Source organism: Delphinus delphis, chromosome 20 (assembly GCF_949987515.2).
Source record: "Delphinus delphis chromosome 20, mDelDel1.2, whole genome shotgun sequence".
In the NCBI taxonomy this organism is placed as follows: Eukaryota; Metazoa; Chordata; class Mammalia; order Artiodactyla; family Delphinidae; genus Delphinus; species Delphinus delphis.
Genome location: NC_082702.1, coordinates 3735302 through 3762695, shown reverse-complemented (window position 1 = coordinate 3762695; position 27394 = coordinate 3735302). Strand labels below are relative to the sequence as shown.

At 53.3% G+C, this 27394-nt stretch overlaps 4 protein-coding genes across 6 annotated transcripts in view; 3 read left to right on the top strand and 1 right to left on the bottom strand.

The window, feature by feature from the left end:
- LOC132416835 (NACHT, LRR and PYD domains-containing protein 2) overlaps nucleotides 1-27394 on the bottom strand; it is a 1001898-nt gene that overhangs the window by 738737 nt on the left and 235767 nt on the right.
- On the top strand, nucleotides 203-1848 carry LOC132416967 (leukocyte-associated immunoglobulin-like receptor 1). The gene is made up of 6 exons (XM_060000596.1): nucleotides 203-278; nucleotides 476-586; nucleotides 682-724; nucleotides 808-845; nucleotides 1049-1101; nucleotides 1647-1848. The coding sequence occupies exons 1-6, from the start codon at nucleotides 203-205 to the stop codon at nucleotides 1791-1793; spliced, it is 468 nt and encodes a 155-aa protein (XP_059856579.1). The 3' UTR covers nucleotides 1794-1848.
- LOC132416844 (leukocyte immunoglobulin-like receptor subfamily A member 6) lies at nucleotides 9305-19037 on the top strand. Of its 2 annotated transcripts, XM_060000472.1 has the most exons (13): nucleotides 9305-9383; nucleotides 9543-9578; nucleotides 9761-10045; nucleotides 10193-10495; nucleotides 10722-11018; nucleotides 11277-11579; nucleotides 12185-12235; nucleotides 12942-13049; nucleotides 13396-13438; nucleotides 13524-13561; nucleotides 13786-13838; nucleotides 14620-14784; nucleotides 14862-15005. In XM_060000472.1, exons 1-13 carry the CDS (start codon nucleotides 9350-9352, stop codon nucleotides 15003-15005), a joined length of 1860 nt encoding a protein of 619 aa, XP_059856455.1. In that variant the 5' UTR covers nucleotides 9305-9349. The 2 variants fall into 2 exon arrangements, with proteins under 2 accessions (XP_059856455.1, XP_059856454.1); XM_060000471.1 differs by lacking the exons at nucleotides 12185-12235; nucleotides 12942-13049; nucleotides 13396-13438; ... (2 more) ...; nucleotides 14620-14784; nucleotides 14862-15005 and adding exons at nucleotides 11857-11911; nucleotides 18917-19037 and having other exon boundaries at nucleotides 9350-9383.
- Nucleotides 23018-26123, top strand: LOC132416843 (leukocyte immunoglobulin-like receptor subfamily A member 6). 2 transcript variants are annotated; one of them, XM_060000469.1, is made up of 8 exons: nucleotides 23018-23051; nucleotides 23211-23246; nucleotides 23430-23714; nucleotides 23862-24164; nucleotides 24395-24691; nucleotides 24954-25256; nucleotides 25800-25847; nucleotides 25987-26123. In XM_060000469.1, the coding sequence occupies exons 1-8, from the start codon at nucleotides 23018-23020 to the stop codon at nucleotides 26121-26123; spliced, it is 1443 nt and encodes a 480-aa protein (XP_059856452.1). The 2 variants fall into 2 exon arrangements, with proteins under 2 accessions (XP_059856452.1, XP_059856453.1); XM_060000470.1 differs by lacking the exon at nucleotides 25800-25847 and having other exon boundaries at nucleotides 25978-26123.

Below are 27394 nucleotides of genomic sequence, written 5' to 3'. Positions count from 1 at the left end.
GAAAATTGTCCCGCGTGACTACCGCGGTGGTAACCATCCTCACAGCAAGGTCCATGGGGCTCTTCTAGAGGGAGCAGGTCGGGGTCCGGGGAGGAGACCCCTTGGAGGTGGGGATGGGGGACTCAGAGGCTTCTCTGTCCAGATCAGGCCTCTGACCCAGACCCTCCTCACTCCTCGGAGACACAGACGCATCCGCAGGACAATGACCGTCCTGATGGGCGAGGGGGACGCAGAAGCGCGAGCCCGGTGCGTGTTCTTTGGGGAAAGAAGGGGCTTTGGTGCCGGTCATATCCCAGCTTGACCAGTGCCCTGCGGACAGAGGACTCCAGCGCTCAGATCCGGTTTTGTAAAGTGGAGATCATGTCACAGGACTATTGGGCATGAGAGATTTATGTGTAAGTGGGGACACGACAAGCGCCCAGCGCGTGGTGGGCATGCCGCCGGTAATCGGATTCCACCCTCCCACCTCCCGCAGGCCTGCCGACAGAGCACCTTTATATTCTCATTGGGGTCCCTGTGGCCTTTCTCCTTTGTCTCCTTCTCCTGGGCCTTTTCCTCCTCCATCGTCGGCACGAGAGAAAACGGGGTAGGTCTCAGGGACAGGGTGGGGTGACCCAGGCAGGCTGTTTGGGGTGCTGGGAAGAAGGCTTCTCTTCTGAATTCACACCCGACTGTCCCCAGGGCCCCCAAGAAGCAAAGGTGAGGAGCAGAGGCCCCAGGAGAGGTGAGGCTCCTGGGAGTGACCCCCGGGCCCCCAACCCCCTGCTCCCAGGCAGCCCCGAGGGCTCACGTGTTCTCTCCCCTCAGGCTCAGCCCCGCTGTTGACGTCGCAGATGAGACACCAGGTAAAGACAAGGATGGGGGACAGGTCTGGGAGCGGGGAAGTGGGGATTCAGTGCCATCAGGAAGCAATGTGGTAGGGGGTGTTCGAGAGCATTCTAGAATGTTCCAGATGGGGTGGGAGACCAAATATGAAGCTATGAGGTCAGACGTATTTGCCCCCTAAGGTCCACCCCAGAGAACTGACCCCTTGTCCTCTCCCTGCCAGATCTGGCCACTGTCGACAGACTTCCTGAGAAGAGTGGGGAAGTGGACACCTCAGTAAGTGCTTGCATTAGTCACCTCCTGCTGGGTACCAAAGCCCCTGAAATTAGCAGCTTAACAAAATCATCTCAGTTTCCTGGGCCAGGAATTAGGAATCGGATCAGCTGGGCGGTGGTGGCTCATGGTCTGTCCTGATGTCGCTGTCAAGATGCCAACCAGGGCTGCATTCATCGGAGGCTCAACTGAAGCTGGAAGATCCACTTCCACAATGGCTCAGTCCCCTGGCTGTGGGGAGGAGCCCCATTTCCCCACCACACGGGCTCCTCCATGGGGGCCGGCCTCCCCCAGCAGGAGGGACCCCAAAGAGGGAGGAACAGAAGGCACACTGTCCTCTGTGGCCTCCCCTACAGGTGGCCCTCACTCTGCCATATTCTATTGGTCACACAGACCAACCCTGCTTCTCTGCGGGAGGGGACTACACAACGGCGACTCAGGAGGTGGGATGTGCGGGGGCACCTGGCGTCTGGCGACCAAAGTCTTCCCCTCCCACAGCCCCTCCCTCACCTCAGCCACCCATACTCACCCTGAGTCTCTCTCCTCAGGCCTCTGCTGCAGGAGGCCCCCAGGAGGTGATATATGCCCAGCTGGACCACCCGGACCTCACACAGAGGGTGGCCAGAGCTGTGTCCCCACTGTCCACAGAGCCCACAGCCAAGTCCAGCATGTATGCAGTCCTTGCCAGAAACTGACCCCAGGCCCACCTGGCCTCTGCACTAAAGACACAGGAGGGCACTCTTGCAAAAGCCTGCAGTGGACATTTGGAGGGTTTCCCTGTGGAATCGGCCCTTCCTGAAGTCATTCAGTCAATTCTCCTGCTGGCAAGAGCTGGAGTCCTGAGACCCCCCAATCAACTTCTAGGAGATTCATTCACCATGTGGCCCCTCCCACAATGAACTAGCTCCTTGGAGAGGACGTGTAGCACTTGTTTCAGAGACCCGCTGTGGTCCCTTGGCTGTTTCCAGAGAACCAGCTATAGTGCTTGGCTGTTTCCAGAGACCCAGCTGCAGTCTCTTGGCCGTTTCTAGAGACCCAGCTATGGTCCTACAGTCGCCCAGCTGATTCCAGATATGTCCTGTGAATCCTCCCCTGCCCCCAGAGACCTGTTTTGTCTTCTCAGCCGACTGTACGAACCTTCCTAGAGTTCAGTTGTTGATCTTGAATCTGGGCTACACTTATGCGGCTCATTGCTGATACCCTGTTTTCTGGATCATGCTTCACCTTGTTCATCAATAAATGTCCTCACAGGCCCAACTGCGTCAGCCCTGCGTGTGGCGCCGGGGTACACAGGTTCTAGGTCCCAGTCTCTGCCTCCACAGTCACTCAAAACTTAGTGAGGCAAACGACAAAAAGGGCATCCTTGTTTTCTGATTCAAGTGTGTCTCAGGGATGAGAGAGGGAGATGTCTGAGGGGACTTCTGTCTGGGTGAAGGCGCAGGCCTGCCCCACCTGATACAGCTGCCATCCCCCCCGCCATGTGCACGCCCACGAATGCACGCATGTGCCGTACAAACGCATATACTTACGCACACACCCACACGCACGGACACGTGTGGAGCGGGCGAGGGAGTTGATGAGACCATGACTGCACACGGAGGGTCCCTCAGGCTTTAGGTCCACCCAGAGGAACATGCAGGTCCCCATTTCCCACCCCTACTCCAGTTCATCCCCACTGGACGCCACGCATTCTCCAAACACAAGAGGACCCATCAGCTGTAGGACACTGTCCTTGATCTGACCTTCACCCCGTCACCTGGCTAATGCCCTTCAGGTTTGGGATTGGAGGCTGTTCATCCCAACAAGCTTGCAGTTGCTGCTGTAACGAACCCCTCACATAGGGGCACCAAACAACACAACTTATTATCCTACAGTTCAGGAGCTCAGAGGCTAACATGTTAACTGGGCTAAAATCAGGGGTCAGCAGGGCTGCGCTCCTTCTGAAGCCTCCAGGACAGAGCCCATTCCTTTACCTTTAGCAGCGTCTGGGGGCCGTCTGCATTCCTCGGCTCGGGGCCCCTTCCTCCGCCTTCAAGGAGAACTGTAGCCTCTGCAAATCCTCCCTCTGACTAGGACCCCTGCTTCTGTGGTCGCACCTCCTTTCCTCTCTCTCACCTGCCTCCTCCCTCTTACAAGGACCCTGGTGATTACATTGGGTCCACCTGGAACATACAAGCTCATTTCCCCCCCCCCTTAAGATCCTTAACTCAATCACACCTGCAAAGACCCTTTTTGCACCTAAGGTAACACAGCAGTTGGCTCCAGGGCGTCGGATGCGGACATCTTTGGGGCTGTTATTCTGTCTACCTGAGCGGGTGTCGGGCCTCAGCACCACCTCCGCTTGTGGGCTCCTCTGGGCTTGAATGCCTCACTCTGAATTCTAAGTACATCCTTGCAGGAATGTTTCCTTCTTCCACTAGCTTGTGAAATGATCAATGTTTGAGAGTCTATTCCTTGTGTCCCTAGAACCTCTACGTAAGAGGAGGTCGGGGAGGAAGCAGTGGAGACTGGAAACGCACCCCACAACCCGTTAACTCCCCCACCCCCACCCGGTGCCCAAAGTGACAGGAGGTCCCTGTGTGACAGGACTGGCTGCTCACCAGCACCGTGTCCTCCCTTCCTGGGCTCCCAGCGAGATGATCTCCCCAGCCTCCCTGCAGTTATGTGTGTCCTGGGATGAAGTTCACAGTGGCATGTGAGCTGGATGGACGGAGCTTCTTCCAAGCCTGGCCCGTGAACCTCCCACACAAGATCCTCACGGCTCTTCCCTTCTGCTGATGGGTATGGATGCCCTGGGTGACCTTGGACCCACACGCTGAGTGTGGCACCTGGTTCCCAGGATGACCCCATAGAGTAGAGCCTGCTGTACCCCTTGTATTAGTCAGATTTCAGGTTTCTCTAAAGCTGATGCTTTAACATGTGTCATACATGCATATGCTAGTGTGAAAATTAATAAAGGGAAACCTAATTTAAAACGGAGTTGCGAAGCCCTAAAGGGGAGCTCTCTCACCCCTACCCTCTGCTGCAGCTTACTTTACATTCCTGGGCAGGAAGAAGCTTGATTTTCAGAAGAAGGATGATTTTCTCCTCGCCCAGCAACAGCCCAGCCAATGAAAAGAGCAACAGGCTAGCCAATGAGAAACAGTCACAACTTAGCCAATGAGAAACAGCACCAGCTCAGCTAATGAGAAACAGCAACAACTCAGCCAATGAGAAAACAGCCTCAGCCCAGCCAATGAGAAACAGCACCAGCTCAGCTAATGAGAAACAGCACCAGCTCAGCTAATGAGAAACAGCAACAACTCAGCCAATGAGAAAACAGCCTCAGCCCAGCCAATGAGAAACAGTCACAACCTTGCCAATGAGAAACAGCAAAGCCCAGCCAATGAGAAACAGCAACAACTCAGCCAATGAGAAAAACAGCCTCAGCCCAGCCAATGAGAAACAGTCACAACCTTGCCAATGAGAAACAGCAAAGCCCAGCCAATGAGAAACCACCACCAGCCTGACCTCTTGGTTTTCTCCAAGGGACTTTCAGTCAAAGCAGCCCCTTCCAACTTCCTCCTTTTTCTCTGTAAAGTAACATTCCTCTTCCTTGTTCTCTGGACTTGACTGTGGTTTGCCATAGTTTGAATGTCCTGAATCGCAATTCCTCTGCCATTCCTAAATAAATTCATTTTGCCCGTAAAATAACATTTAATTTTAAGGTCGACACTGGACACATCTTTTCCTAGATGACCCGATAATATGCCTGAGTCACTTGCATTGTCCCCCCGCCTCCTCCCTCACTGCCCCCCACCCTGCCCCAGCTCCTGAGCAAGAATCCTCTTCCTGGGGTGCACTTATCAAATACAAACCAGTCAACCCAGAGTCCACACCGCACCCCCTCCTTTATGGGGGTCCACAGTCTGGGCCACGATCCACCTGCCCTTGTCAAGCTAGGGCCAAGCACATGACAACTAGGGACGCCCCCTCCACCCCAGAACCCGCTGAAATCATTAATCCAGCCAATCCCATGCCTGCTTACCCTTTCCTGCCCATTCCTTCTTGTGGAAACCACAGTAAAGGCTCCCATTTTCCCCTCACTCCATCTCCTTCTTTCTGTCTCTGGTGCTTCCCTACGTGGCCCTGGTGGGTGGCATGCATGCCCCCTCCTCCTGGGAACTGTGATGAAATATCTTTTCAATGGCAGGCGTCTCCTGATCTGCTCACATTTTAGAATTAACACACAGTATTTTAAAGCACCTCCCTGCTGAGCTGGAATCAGCTTCACCTGTTTCATGGAAGAGGCTCTAATTCCTATCACGTGAGTCGTTACACTTTTGGGTCTATTGGCTGCAATAGTTACACAGCTGAAACGCACAGTGAGACGGCCTCCGCCCGGGTAAGGGCTTACCCTGCCTTGGCTGAGCAGAAAGCAGACCCCCATATCTGCCTAAGTCTGCTCATCATCTTCTGTTCCACGTGCACAATGTCAGTCCGCCCAGCGCCCTCTGAATTCCACACCTGGGAGACCTCATGCCTCTCTCCCTGACCCCGCCCCCGCTCCATCACTGACACGTGGGCAGGCCTCATGGACGTGTTATATGAACAGATATAACCAAATATATTCTTTCTTCATGTCAGGTCACACAGATTTAGATCCGTCCACAACTGCCCACTTGATTACTTAGCCTTGTTGCTGAAGCTACAGGGCTTCTAAACAAGGCCGCTCCGTGCTGTCTCAACATGGAAACACTTGGGATCTGCACGACCACGTCTCCGGAGCGGGACCAGCTGCGCCGCCAAGGAGGAGGGGTCACCGGGAGCCCCTCGCCCGGAGAGCCCCGATCCCGCTGTGAGTGGGACGTGTAGGTGGTCACCGCCCTACTTAGGGGTCAGACCTGCGGTTCCCACTCAGATTCAAACGAAACGTTACGGCTTCCCTGGTGGCACAGTGGTTGACAGTCCGCCTGCCGATGCACGGGACACGGGTTCGTGTCCCGGTCCGGGAAGATCCCACATGCCGTGGAGCGGTTAGGCCCGTGAGCCGTGGCCGCTGAGCCTGCGCGTCCGGAGCCTGTGCTCCGCAGCGGGAGAGGCCACAACAGTGAGAGGCCCGCATACCGCAAAAAACTAAAAACAACAAAAAAACGAAACATTAGCCTGAAGACCCGCTAGGAGGCGCCAGCATTGAGTTCTCAATTTTTTTCGTCTTGTGTATCTTTTTGATAGAAACATAAGAAACCTGCATGCCTGTTACAGGCCTGGTATTTAAAATGTTCTTATATATCTTAAGAATATTTTAAAAATTCAACCGAGATTCAGCCAGCTCTTAAAATGGTGCAATGGCTCTTTTAGTTCTATGCAAACATTAGCATATTTAAACTTTGTACAAACCCTCCACAGAATGCCCTATTCTTTCCACTTTTTTTTAAACAACTTTATTGGAGTATAATTGCTTTATAATGGTGTGTTAGTTTCTGCTTTATAACAAAGTGAACCAGCTATACATATACATATGTCCCCGTATCTCCTCCCTCTTGCGTCTCCCTCCCACACTCCCTATCACACCCCTCTAGGTGGTCACAAAGCACCGAGCTGATCTCCCTGTGCTATGTGGCTGCTTCCCACTAGTTATCTATTTTACATTTGGTAGTGAATATAAGTCCACGCTACTCTCTCACATCGTCCCAGCTTACCCTACCCCCTCCCTGTGAACTCAAGTCCATTCTCTATGTCTGCATCTTTATTCCTGTCCTGCCACTATGGTCTTCAAAACCTTTTTTTTTTTTAGTTTCCATATATATGCATTAGCATACAGTATTTGTTTTTCTCTTTCTGACTTACTTCACTCTGTATGACACACTCTAGGTCCATCCACCTCACTACAAATAACTCAATTTCGTTTCTTTTTATGGCTGAGTAATATTCCATTGTACATATATGCCACATCTTCTTTATCCATTCATCTGTCGATGGACACTTAGGTTGCTTCCAGGTCTTGGCTATTGTAAACACTGCTGCAATGAATACTGGAGTGCAAGTATCCTTTTGGACCATGTTTTTCTCCAGATATATGCCCAGGAGTGGGTCTGCAGGATCATATGGTAGCTCTATTTTTACTTCTTTATGGAACCTCCATACTGTTCTCCATAGTGGCTGCACCAACTTACATTCCCACCAACAGTGCAGGAGGGTTCCCTTCTCTCAACACCCTCTCCAGCATTTATTGTTTGTGGATTTTTTGATGATGGCCATTCTGACTGGTGTGAGGTGATACCTCATTGTAGTTTTGACTTGCATTTCTCTAATAATTAGCGATGTTGAACATCGTTTCATGTGCCTCTTGGCCATCCGTATATCTTTTTTGGAGAAACGTCTATTTAGGTCTTCTGCCCATTTTTTCATTAGGTTGTTTGTTTTGATGATATTAAGCCTCATGAGCTGTTTGTAAATTTTGGAGACTAATCCCTTGTCAGTCACATCATCTGCAACAAATATTTTCTCCCAATCCGTGGGCTGTCTTTTTGTTTTCTTTATGGTTTCCTTTGCTGTGCAAAAGCTTTTGAGTTTAACAAGCTTTTCTTCTTGAACTAGACAAGTTGATACTAAGCTCCATATGGAAAAATAAAAACGTAAGAATACTTAGGAAAACGCACAAAGAGAAGAGCTATGCGGGTAGTGGGGACGAGATCAACCAGAAATTAAAACACACCATACGGCCTCTGAGTCGTGAGGAAATAAGAAAGTCTAGATGTGTCTGCTTATTATGACAGAAGAAACACAAGAAGGATTGGCCGTATTTTACAGGCATTTAAAAGTACTGGGATATTATAAACAATGTGATTTCCACGTGAATGGGTGCATTTGGGAGAAGAGAAGCTTTTGCTATGGCATAGGGTCAGTAGCTGCTAAACTTATAAAGTGAAAATTTAATAAGGAGCAGGATACGTACAAACTCTCAAAGTACCTCCCCACGGACCAGTGATTAATTACAAAGGGGAAATAACAGCCTTACTCTGGAGAAACCTGGGGCATGCCGAATCAACCAAGGCAGGAAAGACCCAATCACCAAACAGGAGAAACAAGGACAATATGGCTTGGTGGTATTCCACCCCAAAATGCACAACTGGCATCTAACCAGGAAGTGCTTTGGGCAAACCTCCTGCTCTGTGTGTATCACGCTTCCTTTCTCTGCAGGGTCTGCCCTTCCTCAGGAGCCCTCAGTCACGTCTCTCATCAACCCCAGTATGACCAAGGCTGTGAAGGAAAGAACCCAACATCTCCATTCATGAGCTTGTTTTAAATCTCATTAATCCAAACAGGACTCCATGATCTAGGAGCGTTTGGAGATGAACACAAACCACTGAAGTGGGGGGAGAGGAAATACCTTGGGCAGGAACCATTGATCTTCTGACCGTCCAGCTCGAAAGCCAGCATCGGGCTCTCGGCACTTGATGGCGTATTTGGACCGTGTCTGGAGCTCACATCTGGGGTTTATGACGCGCAGAAATTGTTTTCTGAAAAAGGAGACGTCATGCATCTCATTTGGGATGGTAACAGAAACTGACGTGTAGGGAAACAGCTGCTCTGCTTCCTGCGAAACCTTTAGTGTTGAAACCCGCGCTGGGGGTGACGGGCACCTGCCCGAGGTATCCTTAGTCGGCGTCGCCTCCCAGGCTCTGTCCTCTTGTCCCTCTGCTCACACGGGGTGGGCAGGAAAGTCACCGTGATTTCGAAACTCACTACCTGCGCTACCTTACTCCGCGCAGAAGGATACTGAGTTCTATTTGTATTATTATCACTTTGTACTCTTAGGATGAGCCCTGAATTTCCCCTGAAGATCCCCCCAAGGCACCTTCTAAGTGCTGGAGATGGGGAGACAGTCCTGGATTACCCGGGGCGGGGGGGGGCACGTTACCACCAAGGTCCTGATGAGTGAAGGAGCGAGGTGGAGGGGTCAGAGCCAAGGTCGATGGGACTCGAAAGCAGAAGAAGGAGAGACGCACCTGCTGGCTTGGAAGATGGGAGGGGCTGAGTCCAGGGACATGGCAGCCTGCAGAAGGCCGCTGCCCACTCCAGCCTGAGCCCTGTGGAAACTAGCGCCAGGCTCCTGCGGAGGGGCAGTTCCCCTTCCTGTGGGGCTGCTGACGTGACAGCCCCGTGACGGGGAGGACCAGCCTCCCAGTGGACACACCCTCGGGTCTCCGTCCTGAGGGCACCGTGGTCTCCTCCATCTGCACCGCCTGGACCACAGGAAGGAGACGCCATGACCCCCAGCCTCACGGCCCTGCTCTGCCTCGGTGAGATGGAGGAGGGGGAGGGGAAGCGCCAGCCAGGGACGGACCCCTCCCCACAGCCAGGCTGCTCTGTCAGGAGACCCCAGGACTCAGGAGGCTCACGGGTAGGAGAGGCGCTGCTCAGGATTCAGGGCGAACCTCTCACAGCGGTCTCTCTTCCAGGGCTGAGTGTGGGCCTGAGGACCCAGGAGCAGGCAGGTGAGTCTGTCCCCAGGTGTCCCAGCTCCCTCCTGATCATGGGGACAAGGGGCCACCCGCAGGCAGTGGGGTGGGGAACAGCAGTTCTGGGCTGAAGGAGGGGGAGTCCGGGAGGTTGGGGGCTGAGAGCTGGGGACCTCGGCTGAGGATGTCTTGTGACGCAACCTCTGATGTCCCTCCAGGAACCCTCCCCAAACCCACCATCTGGGCTGAGCCAGGCTCTGTGATCCCCTCGGGGAGCCCCGTGACCATCTGGTGTCAGGGCACCCTGGGGGTCCGGGAGTTCCGTTTGGATAAAGAGGGAAGCTCACCTCCCTGGGACACACAGCCCTCACTGGAGCCCGGGGACAAGGGCAAGTTCTCCATCTCATACATGACAAAGTCCTATGCAGGGAGATATCACTGTTACTACCTCAGCCCCACTGGCTGGGCAAAGAGGAGTGGCCCCCTGGAGCTGGTGGTGACAGGTGAGAGGACACTCGGGGGTCCCAGCATCGGGCTATGCCCTCAGGAAGGGGGTCTGCTCTTAGGGGTGTGTCCCTCTCACAGCCCAGCCCTGGAGGAGGAAAGGGGGGTGTGAGCTCCATTTCACAAGCTCCCTCCTTCTCTCCTAGGGGCCCACAGTAAACCCACCCTCTCAGCCCTGCCGAGCCCTGTGGTGACCTCGGGAGGGAACGTGACCCTCCAGTGTGGCTCATGGCAGGGACTGGACAGGTTCATTCTGACTAAGGAAGGAGAACCCAAGTCCTCCTGGACCCTGGATGCACAGCGAGGCCGCCATGGGCAGACCCAGGCCCTGCTCCCCGTGGGTCGCGTGACCCCCAGCCACAGGTGGACGTTCAGATGCCACGGCTTTTACAGGGACACCCCGCAGGTGTGGTCGGCCCCCAGTGACCCCCTGGAGCTCCTGGTCCCAGGTAAGGAGGTCCCCCCCGGCCTCACACACTTTTTGAGGCTCGAGACAGATTATTAGATGCTTTTCTCCCAGGATTGTCCCAGATGAGAGGGTGGGGTGAGGGGGGAGCAGGGCACACCGGACAGAGACACAGAGTGTGAGCGACAGTGAGGCCTGGGGACCAGGACGGGAGAAGGGGCTTCATGGGAGGAACCAGGCCCTACAGCCCAGGGCTGGTCTTCCCCCAGGTGTGTCTGGGAAGCCCTCCCTCCTGACCCTGCAGGGCCCTGTCGTGGCCTCTGGACAGAGCCTGACCCTCCAGTGTCGCTCTGACGTCGGCTATGACAGATTCGCTCTGTCCCAGGAGGGGAGACAGGCCCTCCCCCAGCGCCCTGGCCGGCAGCCCCAGGCTGGGCTCTCTCAGGCCGACTTCCCCCTGGGCCCGGTGACCATCACCCACGCGGGCCGGTACATATGCTACGGTGGACACAACCTCTCCTCCGAGTGGTCGGCCCCCAGTGACCCCCTGGACATCCTGGTGGCAGGTGAGGAGCCAGCGGGTCAGTCAGGGACCCAGACTCTGCACAGGCCCTGCCGGGGGAGCCCCAGCTGGTGATGCTGGGACCGGGCGTGAGGGGTCCCCAGGGAGGGAGGGAGGCAGACAGAGAGAGACGGGGGTGGGCAGGGAGACGGAGAGACTCGGAGAAAACAGAGACAGAGATGAGGGGCCTCAGGGAGGCCCAGCTGAGTCGCAGTTCGGAACCAGGGGGCGGGCAGCCCCTCACCCCCTTTCCTCTCTCTAGGGTTGTTCCCTGACACGCCCTTCCTCTCGGTGCAGCCGGGCCCCCTGGTGGCCTCAGGAGAGAACGTGACCCTGCTGTGTCAGTCAGGGAGCACAAGGGAAATTTTCCTTCTGTCCAAGGAGGGGGCAGCCCAGCCCCCACTGCGTCTTAGATCAAAGTACCGAGGTGGGCATTTCCAGGCCGAATTCTCCATGAGTCCCGTGACCTCAGCCCACAATGGGACCTACAGGTGCTACAGCTCACTCAGCAGTAACCCCTACCTGCTGTCACACGCCAGTGCCCCCCTGGAGCTCGCGGTCTCAGGTGAGGGACCCTGACCCTGTCCTTTCTGACTCAGTCAGCTCAGGGCTCTGTCCTGAGCACTCTGGGCTGGGGTTGAGTGAGGGGACTGTGAGGGAGGGTCACCCAGAGGGGCATCTGCCCCTCAGAGGCCCTCCCATCCCCTCCCACACCTTCTCACCTCACCTGGAATCCGGAACCTGACGACTGTAGAGGAGACCACAGGGCAGGTGTAAGGGAAAGGTTTCATGAGGTGGGGACTCCAGGGTCAGCCCCACCCCCTTCCTGTCCTCATTCCCAGGACCCTCTGGGGGCCCCAGCCCCCCACCGACAGGCCCCAGTTCAACAACTAAGGAGTCACTGCAGGCTCTGCAGAGGGAGCACAGGCCACCCCAAGGCAGTTTCAGAGTCTCTGGGAGGATCTAATGCCCTCAGATCCTCAAGGACAGGCTGGGGGTCAAGCAGAGATGCCAGGAGGACCCCAGGGCTCCAGGGGCTCTGAGGCTGGTGGATGAAGGGTGGGGGTCATGGAGAGGAAATGACCCCTCGGGCCCCATCTTGGGGGAGGAGCAGTGGGCTGAGGTGGGGAGAAGCAGCCCCCGACCCTCACCTCCTGTCCTGACCCCCAGGAGGCTCTGAAGTTGGGGCCCGTCCCCCCAAGGAGCCAGGCCCGCAGACGGGTGAGTGAGGGTCTGTGGGACATGGTGTTGGGCCCAGGGGGGCAGGGCTCAGTTATGGCCTTACTTCACGCACCTCTGGAGACGCTGACTTGGGCCCCCTTCCCCTGCCTGGGCCTCAGTTTCTCCAAGTGTAAAGGCAGAGAATCGTGGCCCGAACCTTAGATTTCCTTCAGTTCTGACTTCTGGCTCTGACCCCCCAGGAGAGCAGGCCTCACAGGGAGGGCCCTGAGGATGTGACTGTATGGGGGCCTGTCCCCAGTGCCGCAGTGGTGCTGGTATTGTACGGGGAGGGGGAGGGAAAGATGAAGAGTCCACCGCACACAGCCGGCCCCTGCCCCAGTCCCTGCTGTGGTGGGGGAGGGGAGGGTAACAAGGAAGGAACCTCGGTTCCAGATGAGACCCTCGGACAGGCCCCCCTGCAGATGAGAAGCCCCCAGAGCACAAAGCTGGTGCCCACCTTGGGTGGGGCGCGGCAGGAGGACATCAGGGAGCCCACAGCCCTGGGTTCCAATCCCAGCTCTGCCACCTCCAGACTGGGTCACCTGGGGTTGGTGAATTCCCTCTCTGTGCCTCAGTTTCCTCATCTGTAAAATGGGTGGGGTGGGTTAGAGGAGATGAATGCCCAGACCCCAGCACGAGCCTGCACACAGTAGGCGCTCAATTAAATGGCATCTTGGGCTCACTCATGACGTCACTGGTGCCCCAGGTCTCAAATGGTACCTGAACGTCCTGATCGGGGTCTTGGTGGCCTTCGTCCTGCTGCCCCTCGTCCTCCTCGTCCGACACTGGGGTCAGAGCAGATGCAGGAAGTCGGGTGAGTAGGGAACAGGGTGACCCAGACCCCTGGAGGTGGTGGGCTTAGGGCACCAGCCAAAGGAAAATCTAAGAGATGGGCAAGGTCAGCTTAGAAAACGATTGTCCAGAGTCTGAAACTCAAAAATCTAGAAAGAAAACACGTACTGTCAGCTGACATGTATAATTTAAGGTATTTTCCTCCCTTTCAATCTCGTGAACTGTTGAAACATGTACGCAAGTATGAGTTCAGGTCTCCTTCTTTCCTCCTGAATCCCGTGTGAGGGGCGGGGGTCATAAGAGTCCCAGGGCCGAGCCTCTGTCATCTGCCCCAGCCCAGGGCGAGGCTGATTTCCACCCTCTCGCAGGGGCTGCAGACCCAGAGCCCAAGGACACAGGCCTGCAGAGCAGGTAACTCCCGCCCTGAAGACCCCCAGGCCCGCCCCGCCCGCAGCTCCCCCTCATTCTCCCCCTAACACGCCCGCCTCCTCCCCAGCTCCTGCCCAGCCGCCGCCGCCCAGGACCAGGCCCTCTGTGAGCAGAAGAGGACGGGGTGGGGGACACAGGGTTCTGGAGGCACCTGTGGGGGGGAGGGGAAGGCTGGGAAGGGGTGGGCTCAGGGGGTGCGGACTGAAACCCCACACTTCCCCTCACCCCTGGGTCTCAGTGGCCCCTCCTGGATGCACTGCGGGGGCTCCAGCCCTGAGGGATCTCAGGGGATCCCACCAAGCGATATACACCCTGTTCCGCCCCAGCAGATGCTGCCGTGAAGGACACACAGCCTGAGGACGGGGTGCAGCTGGACCATCCGGTGAGACCCCTGCTCCTGTCCAGGCCACCAGAGACCTTCTTGTTGCCAAACTCAGTCCAATAGACACGTCTCTGTCCTCACATCCCAGCTCCAGCAGCGTCCCACACTGACCTCTCCTTCCGGGCTTCCTGGGTCGTCCTGCTGTGACTCCACCCCTCCTGCTTCCTTGTGACCTCATGGCCCCTCCTTCGGGGTCCCCTTTCCTGGCTCCCCGTCCTCTGTCTGACCCTCTGGCGTTGCAGAGAAGCCCCACGTCTCAAGAGGATTTGTGAATAAGTGAATCACCCGAAAGTCCCCAGGCCCCTCTTCCTTCATTCACCCAAAAGTGGTGCACAAGGAGAGCGCATCCCCCCGGCTCCCTGTAGGTGCTGCAGGTGCAGCAGGGAGCTCACCTGGTGGGTGAGAAGACTATATGTAAAGAAGCAGGTAGCGTCCTAGAATGCAAGGTCCCGATAAGGAAAGTAAAGCAAGAGAAGGTGACAGAGTGCATGGTGGGGGGGCAGCAAGTGCAAAGGTCCTGAGGCAGGGACGTGCTTTTGCAGGAAGATGGCCGTGCGGCTGGAGCCAAATGTGCAAGGGAGATAACGTGTTAATACTGAAATCAGAACCGTAGAAAGAATCCAGAGGCTCCGAGGTGTTAGGAGGTCCCCGGAGTTTCCATCAGGAAAGTGACCTGACCTAAGGTTTTAAAGCATCACTCCGCCAACACAGTGGAAAGCTGACGGAAGGAGATCACAGTGGATCCAGGAAGTCCCCTTTCTGTCCTACTCTCTCCCTCCAGCAGAACAGGCAGGATGCAGACCCCCAGGAGGGGACGTACGCCCAGGTGAACCACTCAAGATCAAGACTAAGGCGGGGGGTGGCCACCTCTCCTTCCTCCCTGTCGGGGAGATTGCTGGACCCGAAGGACAGACAAGCGGAAGAGGACGGGCAGAGGGACGGTCAGGTGGGTCCCATACTGTCCGGGACCCCAGGCTTCCCCCACCCCAACCACACACCCTCCCTCCCTCTCCCCCACCGCAGGCCGCCGCATCTGAAGCCCCCCAGGATGTGACCTATGCCCAGCTGAACCACTCGACCTTCAGACGGGAGACTGCAACCCCTGCCCCCCAGTCAGGGGAGCCCCCAGAAGAGCCCAGCGTGTATGCTGCTCTCGCCGTCCGCTAGCCCAGGAAGGACCCACATCCCACGCTCCAGGGAGGAAGACTGCACGGACCCCGGAAGGCACAGGAGCTGCCTGCCCGCAGTGGACACCGCCTAACGACCAACAGACAGCCTGGACTCCCAACACAGACTACCCGGAGCCCCTGGGGCCCTTTGGCAGTCACCTGATTCTACCCTCAAAGATAACTAATATCCTTACATTTGGGAAATAATGCAACAGACTGCTCAAAAATCAATGTGTGAGTTGAAAACCAAAATCAAAACGAAAAAAAAACAAAACAGAAGTGGGAAAATGTTTTCAATGAATGATAAAGTAAATAATACACATCAAACATACGAAATGAGAAAATTAAGAATCATGAATGAATATATTAGAAAAGGCTTCAAACAATCGATGACCTAACATATCATACCAAGACTTCAGGAAAAAATAGCAAATTATTTCAAATGAAGGTAGAAGGTGGGAATAATAATGACAAGGGTAGCTAATAATGAAGACAACCAAAAAGTAGAGAAAATCAATTAAGGCAAAAAATAAACTCATTCTTGAAAACATTCATGAATCCTAGCCACCACAGCCAAGGGAAAAAGAGAGAAGGCTCACACTTCTAATAGCATGAAAGGGATTGCAGACAGCACTACAAATCCTACAGACGTTATAAAGATAGTAACAGAACATTATGAGAAATTTGACGCCAACATACAGAAAATGTAGATGGAATGGAAATCTTCACGTGTACAATTTACTAAATGGATATAAGAATGAATGGAAAATCTATCACCTTATACATTGACTCTAATCCAAACTTACCCACGACTGAACTATATAGAATCTAACAAAGTCAAAATGAAAGAAATAGTAGAATGCTGGTTCCCGGGGTTGGAGCGAGGGGGAAATGGGAAGATATTGGTCAAAGGGCACAAGCTTCCAGTTATAAGATGAATAAGTTCTGGGGATCTAATATACAGCATGGTGGTTACAGCTTATCACACTGTATCCCATTCTTGAGTGTTTTGAAGAGAGCAGATCTCAAATGTTCTGGCGACTGTGTGATGGGATGCAGACAAATGCTGTGACGGTCATCACTGTCCGACGTGTAAGTGTGCAGTTCAGGCGGCTTCACTGGTGATTTCTTCCGAGCACTTATGTACTCGTGAAAGACACACACACGCTCACACACACCCCCAAATTGCACAAACATTTCCCGAGAACAGAAAAAGAAGAAACATACCTCAACACATCAGATCAGGAAAATATTTACACCAAAACCTGACAAGGGAATTATACATGGGGAAGTCACAGGAAGATCTCTCACATGAGCTTAGATGGAAATCCCTAAATAAAGTGTACACAAATGAGATGTAGTGATACATTAAAAGGACATTACTTCATGACCATACTGTGGGTTTTTTTTCCGAAGGATAGAGTAACTTAAAATTTTAAAAATCTATCACATAATGCAATACCTTAATAGAACAAATAAAAAATAATCACCTTAATAGATGCAGACAAAGCCTTTGATAAAATATACCAACAATTCCTGGTGAAAATAAAAACGCATCAGAAATAGACGGGAATTCCCTTTCGTTGATGAGAGCATGTTTAACAACACTAGACGTCATTTGTACAGGTGAGAACCTGAGGTCCTTTCGTCTACGACTGGCAATGATCCAAGTATGTTCCGTATGACCACTTGTATTCACCAGGGCCCTGGAGGCACCAAGCAAGTAAGTGAAACAAAACAAGGCGAGAAGCTCTGAAGTGGATAAGAATAATATTGTATTACTAAGAGACTGCACAGCTGTGTTCGCAGAAAATCCAAAATAATGTAAAGATCTTCTACTCTAATTAAAAAGTTTTCCTGCATCGCTGCATACAAGGTCAATATATAGAATTCAACTGCCTTCGAGACTTCCGGTTCTGGATGGAGATGAAGTAAATGAATGTCTCCCTGTTCCCTGACTTTATACCAGTGACCTGATTGTATACTGCTGACTTCCAAGAGCCGTAAGATAATATATTGGGGCTGTTTTAATCCACCAAGTTTGTGGTAATTTGTGGGACAAGGAAACAATACAACCACTTGAATTTTCTTTTGATTAGTGTTTGCATAGTACATTTTTCATCCTTCTACTTTTTTAATGTGGTAGAATATACACACCATGATATTCACCACCACTTAAACATTATTAAAGTGCGAAGTTAGTGGCCTTAAGTACATTTACCATGTTGGGCAATCATGACCACTGTCCGTCTTCCAGAACATTTTCATAATCCCAAAGAGAAGCTCTGTACCCATTAAGCAAGAACTCCTCATGCCCTCTGAACCAGGCACTGGTCATCTCCATTCAAATTCCTGCCTTAGGGAGTCTGGCTACTCTAGGCTGTTCGTGTCGGTGAAATCATACAAAATACGACATTCTGTGTCAGCCTTAGTTCACTCTGAATAATGTTTCCAAGGTTCATTCATATTGTTCACTCTTTTACTTTTAACCTATTTACATGTTATATTAGAAGTGAGTTTCTGGGACTTCCCTGGTGGTGCAGTGGCTGGGAATCCTCCTGCCAATGGAGGGAACACGGGTTCGATCCCTGGTCTGGGAGGATCCCACGTGCAACAAGGCCCATGCGCCACAACTATTGAGCCCTCACGCCACAACTACTAAAGCCAGCGCACCTACAGCCTATGCTCCACAACAAGAGAAGCCACTGCAATAAGAGGCCCACGCACCGCAATAAGAAGCTGGCGCACCGCAACAGAGAGTAGCCCCCGCTCACCGCAACTAGAGACAGCCTGTGCACAGTGATGAACCCAACACAGCCAAAAATAAAGAAAGAAATAATTTATTTATTAAAAAAAAAGAAGTGAGTTTCTTATGGACTTCATAGTGTAGGTGGTGGTTGTTTTCTTAAACCAATCTTACAAGCTCTTTTAATTGCTGTGTTTCGCCCATTTACATATAATATTATTAGTGATAACACTGTTATTTAGGTTTGTCATTTTATTTTTTCAAGTTTTGTCCCCTCTCTTTCTTGTTCTTCTATTTAGCCTTTCCTGGGATTTAAAAACATTTTTAGCATACCATTTTAATTTCTCTATTGGTGCTGTAACTGTAAGTCTTTGACTGCTGTTGAACGGGCTGTTCTAGAGATTATCACGTACATACCTAACTTTACACAGTAAAGACAGAGTTAGTATTTTACCTCTTCAAGGGAAATGAAGAACCCTTACAAATCTATAGGTCTCTTTATTCTTACCCCTTTATGTTGTAGTTGTTTTATGTGTTCTTGCCACATAGAAGCCCAGGGCTGTGTCGGGGCCTATGGGGCCAGGTCAAGGTGAGTGAGCTGTCCCCAGACCTCCTGCTGCAGCTCCACAACCACCACCCCCATCACCTGAGGGGAGAAGAGGAGGTCTGGGCTGATGGCGACCAGTCTGGGGACGGCTATGGAGTGACATCTTGGGAAACTGAGGCCATAAGGGCAACCCTGACACTTCAGGTCCACATCCTTTCAGGACAAATTGAAACCCCACGTGTTCATCTTTGCCTCCTGATTAGATGCAAATGAGACACTGGAGATGCTCACCTCCAGGTACCGGGACTGGCATGTTTCGTTCCAGAGACTCATTCAAGATCAAAGAGATTACTTAAGCATTTCTGCATCTCCTCACCCATACCCTGTCTTTTTTGTTCTCAGGGGTAACTGACATTCTCAGTCCATCACAAAATAAGTCAGACGCCAACAGTGATGAGTAGCAGAAATGCTCAATTTTGGGTTGGGCTCCGAGGGTCACAACCTGTTAATGGAATGCAGGTGACCTGAGTGGACATATAGGGATCCTGGGGTGATTTGGGTCTGCTCTGACCTCTGTGACCTCTTTTTCCACAGTTCCTAGCCTCACACCCCCAAGACTACCAGTGGAGACTCTCATCCGGATGGGCATGGCCGGCTCAATCCTGCTGGGCCTCAGGATTCTGCTCTTTCAGGCTCAACACGGCCACGGAGGAGCCCAAGATGCAGCCAGGAGGTAAACAGAGGGAACAAACCCACCATTCGGTGAGTTCGATCCTTGTATGACTAGGAGGTTTGGGAGGCAGATCTGCAGTATGAATTGAGGGAACTGTCTGCTGAGAATTTCACGGGGTATCAATGCTGGCATGCAGGAAATGCCTGGGTTCTTGCTGTAGAGACTCTTCCGTAATTAAAGTGTGGTAATTTCCCTCCTTACCATTATTGATTATTCTTGACTACTCCCCTTCTTTTTTTACTCCTGTGATTTGAGGCTACATCCACATCGCAGGTTTGGGTCCACACCTGAAGTCACCTTCATGCTCTGCCACTTTCTTGTAATACATTTTGCTTTATTTCTAATTTCCACACTCACTGGTGTGTGCTATTGACCTCGATCCCTTCAGCCTAGAACCAGAATGTTTTAAGCAACTGAGTAAATGGGTGAAATTCAGGTCTAGTTTAAAACACATAAATCCAAAACCATTTCCGAAAACCCTCTCTGGACCCCCTCAAGGCTTATTCCCCTCTAAAATGATACACGGAAGAGTTTCTGCCAAAATACCATCAGTTTGAATGAGCACGAGGTGGACTTCCCTGGTGGCGCAGTGGTTAAGAATCCACCTGCCAATGCAGGGGACAGGGGTTCAAGCCCTGATCCAGGAAGATCCCACATGCCATGAAGCAACTAAGCCGGTGTGCCACAACTACTGAGCCTGTGCTCTAGAGCCCGTGAGCCACAACTACTGAGCCTGTGTGCCACAGCTACTGAAGCCCACGCACCTGCAGCCCGTGCTCCGCAACAAGAGAAACCACCGCAATGAGAAGCCCACGCACTGCAACAAAGAGTAGCCCCCACTTGCCACAACTAGAGAAAGCCTGTGCGCAGCAATGAAGACCCGACGCAGCCAAAAATAAATAAGTAAATAAATTTATGAATGGGCGCAAGGTGTTTGAAGCGACAGCCAGGTGGTGAGCTGGCAAACCAGCTCTATGAAAACATCCCTTTTTCTCAGTGTTCTGATTTGTGTACATTATCTGTTGCTTTGGTATATACTCCCTTCATGCCCGTTTCAAGATGCCCGTTTGAATGCACTGGATACACAGTTGGGAACAGCATCAACTTTCACAAGAATGAGCCAACTGTGGCACCTCGCAGATGACCCTGAGGTCCTTCTATTCTGTAGGTCATAGTAGTTTCCACCTCAATCTTATGCCACGGTTTCAGTGGAATTGTGATGCCCAAATCCCAGTACATTCACATTAGACGTAAATAGAAAACAGAGGCATAATCAGTTGTGGGAGACACGCTGAGCCCGACATGAAGGTTTAACATAGGAGATGTGAGTCCAAGCAGGTCGGACACGCCCAAGTCTCTCACATGTATGCATTTCTCCCCTGCTGACCCCTTCACCTTTGCCCCTTAATGATAGTTTGGGTGAGTATAGAAGGCCTCACTGACAGTTAATTCCTTGACTGTATTTCCCCATATCTTTTGGCGTTTTCTCCCTTCAATTTCCTTCCCTTTGTTGCAAAATAGCAAGACACATTTCACGTATAGACACGTGCACCCTAGCAATTGTAAGTTCTTGCTACATCTCTGTAAAAGACCAACAATTGGCCTTTCATACTGTCGCAGACATTGTCCTCACTGATTTCATTCTGAAATTCACAATATCCATGGGCCCTGTTCTTTCTACTCCTCATCTACCTCAACTTTCTAATTCCAGTCTCTCCGTACTGCATCCTAAACAAACTCCTCACTATTGTATTCCAAGTTCATAATTGGCTCTTCAGCTGTATCTTCTCCTTGATGGAAAGAATATCTTGAGTGTATTAATGAAAGTATTATTTTTTACCTGTAAGGTGTTTGCCTAATTCATTGCTAAAATCCTATATACTTCTGCAGTATAATCCCTTTTGCTGTTTCCAGAATTTATTTTCCTTCTTCAATTTTTCAGATGTGTAAACATGCTTAAATTAAAATGTTTCATATATTCCTAGTATTCTATCTCCTTGGATAGGATAATACAAGTTACTAGCTCTGCAGATAGTCTTCTTAGCACTTTTTCTCAGTATTAGGATTTATCTCTTATGTTCATTCCTAATGCTCAGCTCCCAGACACGTGATTTTCTATAGAGAGTTTCTCCCAGGTCTGTCCTGACATTCAGAGATGAAATGGGTGACTTCTTGTGGCTGCCCTGCCCCACAGCATCCGCTCTCTCAAACTCAGCATCTGACTAGGCATGTACCTGGCAGAGATGACCCCAAGTGAGCCTCACAATCACAGGTGGGACAGATATCCATGTACAATTATAATGAATTGAAGCTGTTTTACAACGGCACACAGGACACAGCTCAGTGCTGACCTCGGGGATGGGTCAGTGGGCAGAGATATCCCAGTGCCTGGCCACAAACGAGGTGGAGGGGCAACACCGATTCCAACCTTGACCTGAAGCCCTGACCCCTCCCTGCCTGTGAGGACCTCAGGTCCTTGTCCTTCCACACAGAGGTGGAAACCTCTATTCTAATGACCACTTGCTGGACTCAGGCACTGGTAGTCACTAAGCTTTCACCTTTTTTTTTTGTTGTGGTCCCTTCTCTATTTAAGAAACTGTCATTTCTCTTCTCCTATAATAGACCATGACTATGTATTTCATAAAAAACATAAGCAGCGGGAATGCCCTGGTGGCGCAGTGGTTAAGAATCCTCCTGCCAATGCAGGGGACACGGGTTTGAGCCCTGGTCTAGGAAGATCCCACATGCCGTGGAGCAACTAAGCCCGTGCACCACAACTACTGCGCCTGAGCTCTAGAGCCCATGAGCCACAACTACTGAAGCCCGCACACCCAGAGCCCGTGCTCTGCAACAAGAGAAGCCACCGCAATGAGAAGCCCATGCACTGCAACGAAGAGTAGCCCCCACTTGCCACAACCAGAGAAAGCCCACATGCAGCAACGAAGACCCAATGCAGCCAAAAATAAATAAACAACAAAACCCCACCATAAGTAGCATTTCTCAGTGTCAGAGCAGACGGGGGTCGTGAGTGGGCACATCAGTCATCCAACCTGATTGTGGGGTCTGACACCTTCACCCTCTCATACTGGTTAGAAATTAACCAATATTGGGTCCAACCCATGTCCTGGCACCACTGAGCCCACAAACTGTCTGAAGAGTGGGGTTCAAACAACATGCTGAAGGCGAGGAAACTGAGGCTCAGAGACATAACTTCAGGGCTCAAGGCACATGGGGGAGGATGACGAGGAATACTTAAATTAAATCAGCTTCGTCCCCCAAGTCAGAGCACTGACCCACTCTCTGTCCCATAAAAGTGAAGACAGGAGCATGTAGTAAGGAGACAATGCCCAAGGATCAAGGGCCACCAAGCAGGCAGGAACGACTCAGGGGCTTGTTCCAAGGAAGGTGCGGTGGACGCTGTTTCAAGAAAAAGGGAGAAGTCCCTGAAGGGGGCTGAGACAGAAAGCAAACCCACACTCTGGGGCCAGGGGACCAGGCATGTTTCCTTCCTTATTGCCCTGAACTTCTCCTCTGTGCTCATTGCCACACTGACCTCCACGGAGCTGTAGGCAGATGTTAAACGTGTCTCTCTGCTGATCTGAGCTCTGCGGTGCAGCAGGAACCTGCAACCTCCCTGAAGCATCGCCAGGGCCTGGGTGACCCCTGTCCATGGTGAGGACCCCACAGGGACCTGCTGATGGACCAGCTGAGGACGAAGGAGATCCAAAGGGGAGGCTCTGAGAGGGAAAGACGTGCCTGGGTCACCCTATTATGGAAGGGGCGTCTCAGGAAGACACCGGGTCTGTCATGGGAATGAGAGCCAGGCTCCTGGGGAGGGGCAGTTCCCCTTCCTGTGGGGCTGCTGACGTCACAGCCCCGTGACGGGGAGGACCAGCCTCCCAGTGGACACACCCTCGGGTCTCCGTCCTGAGGGCACCGTGGTCTCCTCCATCTGCACCGCCTGGACCACAGGGACGAGACGCCATGACCCCCGGCCTCACGGCCGTGCTCTGCCTCGGTGAGATGGAGGAGGGGGAGGGGAAGCCCCAGCCAGGAACGGACCCCTCCCCACAGCCAGGCTGCTCTGTCAGGAGACCCCAGGACTCAGGAGGCTCACGGGTAGGAGAGGCGCTGCTCAGCATTCAGGGCGAACCTCTCACAGGGGTCTCTCTTCCAGGGCTGAGTGTGGGCCTGAGGACCCAGGTGCAGGCAGGTGAGTCTGTCCCCAGGTGTCCCACCTCCCTCCTGCTCATGGGGACAAGGGGCCACCCCCAGGCAATGGGGTGGGGATCAGCAGTTCTGAGCTGAAGGAGGGAGAGTCCGGGAGGTTGGGGGCTGAGAGCTGGGGACCTAGGGGTGAGGATGTCTTGTGACCCAGCCTCTGATGTCCTTCTAGGCACCCTCCCCAAACCCACCATCTGGGCTGAGCCAGGCTCTGTGATCCCCTTGGGGAGCCCCGTGACCATCTGGTGTCAGGGGACCCTGGGAGTCCGGGAATTCCGTTTGGATAAGAAGGGAAGCTCACCTCCCTGGTACAGACAGCCCTCACTGGCGCCCGGGAACCAGGGCAAGTTCTCCATCCCACACATGACACAGGACTACGCAGGGAGATATCACTGTAGCTACCTCAGCCCCACTGGCTGGTCAGAGCGCAGTAGCCCCCTGGAGCTGGTGGTGACAGGTGAGAGGACACTCAGGGGTCCCAGCCTCAGGCTCTGCCCTCAGGAAGGGGGACTGCTCTCAGGGGTGTGTCCCTCTCACAGCCCAGCCCTGCGGGAGGACAGGGGCGTGTGAGCCCCATTTGACAAGCTCCCTCCTTCTCTCCTAGGGGCCCACAGCAAACCCACCCTCTCAGCCCTGCTGAGCCCTGTGGTGACCTCGGGAGGGACCGTGACCCTCCAGTGTGGCTCAAGGCAGGGACTGGACGGGTTCATTCTGACTAAGGAAGGAGAACCCAAGTCCTCCTGGACCCTGGATGCACAGCGAGGCCCCCGTGGGCAGACTCACGCCCTGTTCCTCGTCGGTCGCGTGACCCCCAGCCACAGGTGGACGTTCAGATGCCACGGCTTTTACAGGGACACCCCCCAGGTGTGGTCGGCCCCCAGTGACCCCCTGGAGCTCCTGGTCCCAGGTGAGGAGGTCCCACCCTGGCCTCACGCACTTTTTGAGGCACGAGACAGATTATTAGATGCTTTTCTCCCAGGATTGTCCCAGATGAGAGGGTGGGGTGAGGGGGGAGCGGGGCGCACAGGACAGAGACACAGAGTGTGAGCGACAGACAGTGAGGCCTGGGGACCAGGACGGGAGAAGGGGCTTCATGGGAGGAACCAGCCCCTACAGCCCAGGCTGGTCTTCCCCCAGGTGTGTCTGGGAAGCCCTCCCTCCTGACCCCGCAGGGCCCTGTCGTGGCCTATGGACAGAGCCTGACCCTCCAGTGTCGCTCTGACGTCGGCTATGACAGATTCGCTCTGTCCCAGGAGTGGAGACAGGCCCTCCCCCAGCGCCCTGCCCGGCAGCCCCAGGCTGGGCTCTCTCAGGCCGACTTCCCCCTGGGCCCGGTGACCATCACCCACGCGGGCCGGTACAGATGCTACGGTGGACACAACCTCTCCTCCGAGTGGTCGGCCCCCAGTGACCCCCTGGACATCCTGGTGGCAGGTGAGGAGCCAGCGGGTCAGTCAGGGACCCAGACTCTGCACAGGCCCTGCCGGGGGAGCCCCAGCTGGTGATGCTGGGACCAGGCGTGAGGGGTCCCCAGGGAGGGAGGGAGAGAGACAGAGAGAGACGGGGGTGGGCAGGGAGAGGGAGAGACTCGGAGAAAACAGAGACAGACAGAGATGAGGGGCCTCAGGGAGGCCCAGCTGAGTCGCAGTTCGGAACCAGGGGGCGGGCAGCCCCTCACCCCCCTTCCTCTCTCTAGGGTCGTTCCTTGACACGCCCTCGCTCTCGGTGCAGCCGGGCCCCGTGGTGGCCTCAGGAGAGAACGTGACCCTGCTGTGTCAGTCAAGGAGCACAAATGAAACTTTCCTTCTGTCCAAGGAGGGGGCAGCCCAGCCCCCACTGCGTCTTAGATCAAAGTACCGAGGTGGGCATTTCCAGGCCGAATTCTCCATGAGTCCCGTGACCTCAGCCCACAATGGGACCTACAGGTGCTACAGCTCACTCAGCAGTAACCCCTACCTGCTGTCACACGCCAGTGCCCCGCTGAAGCTCGCGGTCTCAGGTGAGGGACCCTGACCCTGTCCTCTCTGACTCAGTCAGCTCAGGGCTCTGTCCCCAGAAATGTCTGAGGTAGTAATGAATGAGGGGACACAGTGGGCCTCCAGAGAGGAGGACATTCAATGGCCCCTGACTCCAACGTCTCATCACTGGATCCTGGGTCCTCAGCTGTTGAACCAGTGGGAACTCCCAGAAGTAGGAGAATAAGATTATAGGGTTCAATCTCAGACTGAACACAGAACACACAGCACTCAATTATTTCTGTCTTAAGAGACCACTTTTCTCACTGATCCTGAGCACCGGGGGCACAGCCAACTCTGTTCCAAAGTGATTCCAAAGCAGGTTCTGAATTCAAAGAACACATGGCAGCTGAGAGAATCCAATGAGGAGAGCAGATGGAACCTGGCATATTAGAGGAAGGGTTCATTAAGGAACTGTGTAGAAGCTGTAATATGAGAATTGGAGGCACTGACGACACAGAACCCAGGAGAAGGGCTCGTGTCTCCCCAACTCCTCACTCACACCCTCACTTTACGATTCTCATGAGCAGCTGACACCATCCACCCGCCACAAAACAAGTCAGACCCCACGAGTGATGAAATCACTCAGATATGGGGCTGGGCTCCGAGGGTCATGTCCTGTCAAGGAGAGGCAGGTTCCCTGGGTGGACATCCTGGAGTCTAGGGTGACTGGGATCTGCTCTGACCATGTGATCTCTTGTTCAGAATCCCTACCCTCACACCCGCAAGACTACACAGTGGAGAACCTCATCCGGATGGGCATGGCCGGCTCCGTCCTGCTGGGCCTCAGGATTCTGCTCTTTCAGGCTCAACACGGCCACGGAGGAGCCCAAGATGCAGCCAGGAGCTGAACACAAGAGGGGACCGTGCACCGTCCCGAGTGGTGGAGCCCTGTCACGACCTTATGTGCCCAGGAGGTTCTGGAAGAGAATCTGCAGCACGTGTTGTGTGAACTGTCTGACCAGGGAGGGAGAGACGTGGTGTGGGTGCAGAAGAAGGCCCGGGAGTCCCAGTGGAGGACTGGGCCTCGGATAACCATGGTGCCTTCCCTCCCCACCAGTGATGACTCTCCCTGACTGCCCCGTCCCCTCTAACCCCTGTGACGTGAGGCACATCCCACACGGCAGGTCTGTGTCCACACCTTACACACCTTCATGCTCTAGCCCACTTTCATGTAATATATTTGGGTTTTTTAATTTCCACATTGGCTGCTGTGTGCTATTGACCTCCATCCCTTCAGTCAGAAACAGAATGTCGTTTAAGTAACTGAATAAATGGGTGAACTTGGGGTCCTGTTTCGAACAGATAAATCCAAAACTCTTCCCTAAAACTCTCTCTGGACCCCTCAAGCCCTTCTCTCCTCGTCAGATGACACCGGGTATAGTTTCTCCAGAAACACCATTAGTGTGAAGGAACACCGTGGCGTTTGAAGTGACAGCCAGCTGCTGTGCTGGTAAACGGGCTTAGGAATTTACCATTTTGTAAAAAGCCCAGATGTGTGGCATTTGTCTCTTTCTTCAGTGTAAATCCTCTCTTCGGGCTTCCCTGGTGGCGCAGTGGTTGGGAGTCCGCCTGCTGATGCAGGGGACACGGGTTCGTGCCCCGGTCCGGGAGGATCCCACATGCCGCGGAGCGGCTGGGCCCGTGAGCCATGGCCGCTGAGCCTGCGCATCTGGAGCCTGCTCCACAACGGGAGAGGCCGCAACAGTGAGGCCTGCGTACCGCAAAAAAAAAAAAAAGCTCTCTTCGTGGCCAACCTCATGGTACGCGTATGAACGCGCTGAGGCAGAGTGGGGAAGTAATGAGTAGAATTGTCTTTCCCAAAGAACTGAGGCTGATCCAGCTGGGGCACAGCTCAGTGATGACCCCGATACACACAGACGTGTCCTTTATATAAAGCATCGCGAGTAGATCGTTTGCACTCAGCTTTATGCCCTGGTTTCCATGAAATGATCCTAGTCCTAGGCCTTTGCATCCTAGTCCGTCCCCATGAGAGGCAAAAGAGAAAACAATGGAAATATCAGTTGTGGGAGAAAACACTGAGCACTTTAAGTCCCAGTACATTACTGGTAGGTGTACTAACTGCCTCAGTCAATTTGGGGAGTAAATAACAATTATCGGT

Excerpts from the sequence above, each read along its gene's own strand:
- LOC132416844 (XM_060000472.1), top strand. The coding sequence starts at position 9,350 with ATGACCCCCAGCCTCACGGCCCTGCTCTGCCTCG. Across the intron at positions 12,236-12,941 it reads GGAGCCAGGCCCGCAGACGG|GTCTCAAATGGTACCTGAAC; the intron begins GTGAGTGAGGGT and ends CTGGTGCCCCAG. Across the intron at positions 13,050-13,395 it reads GAGCAGATGCAGGAAGTCGG|GGGCTGCAGACCCAGAGCCC; the intron begins GTGAGTAGGGAA and ends ACCCTCTCGCAG.
- LOC132416843 (XM_060000469.1), top strand. The coding sequence starts at position 23,018 with ATGACCCCCGGCCTCACGGCCGTGCTCTGCCTCG. Across the intron at positions 23,715-23,861 it reads CCTGGAGCTGGTGGTGACAG|GGGCCCACAGCAAACCCACC; the intron begins GTGAGAGGACAC and ends CTTCTCTCCTAG. Across the intron at positions 24,692-24,953 it reads CCTGGACATCCTGGTGGCAG|GGTCGTTCCTTGACACGCCC; the intron begins GTGAGGAGCCAG and ends TCCTCTCTCTAG.
- LOC132416967 (XM_060000596.1), top strand. The coding sequence starts at position 203 with ATGACCGTCCTGATGGGCGAGGGGGACGCAGAAGCGCGAGCCCGGTGC. Across the intron at positions 725-807 it reads GAGCAGAGGCCCCAGGAGAG|GCTCAGCCCCGCTGTTGACG; the intron begins GTGAGGCTCCTG and ends CTCTCCCCTCAG. Across the intron at positions 846-1,048 it reads CGTCGCAGATGAGACACCAG|ATCTGGCCACTGTCGACAGA; the intron begins GTAAAGACAAGG and ends TCTCCCTGCCAG.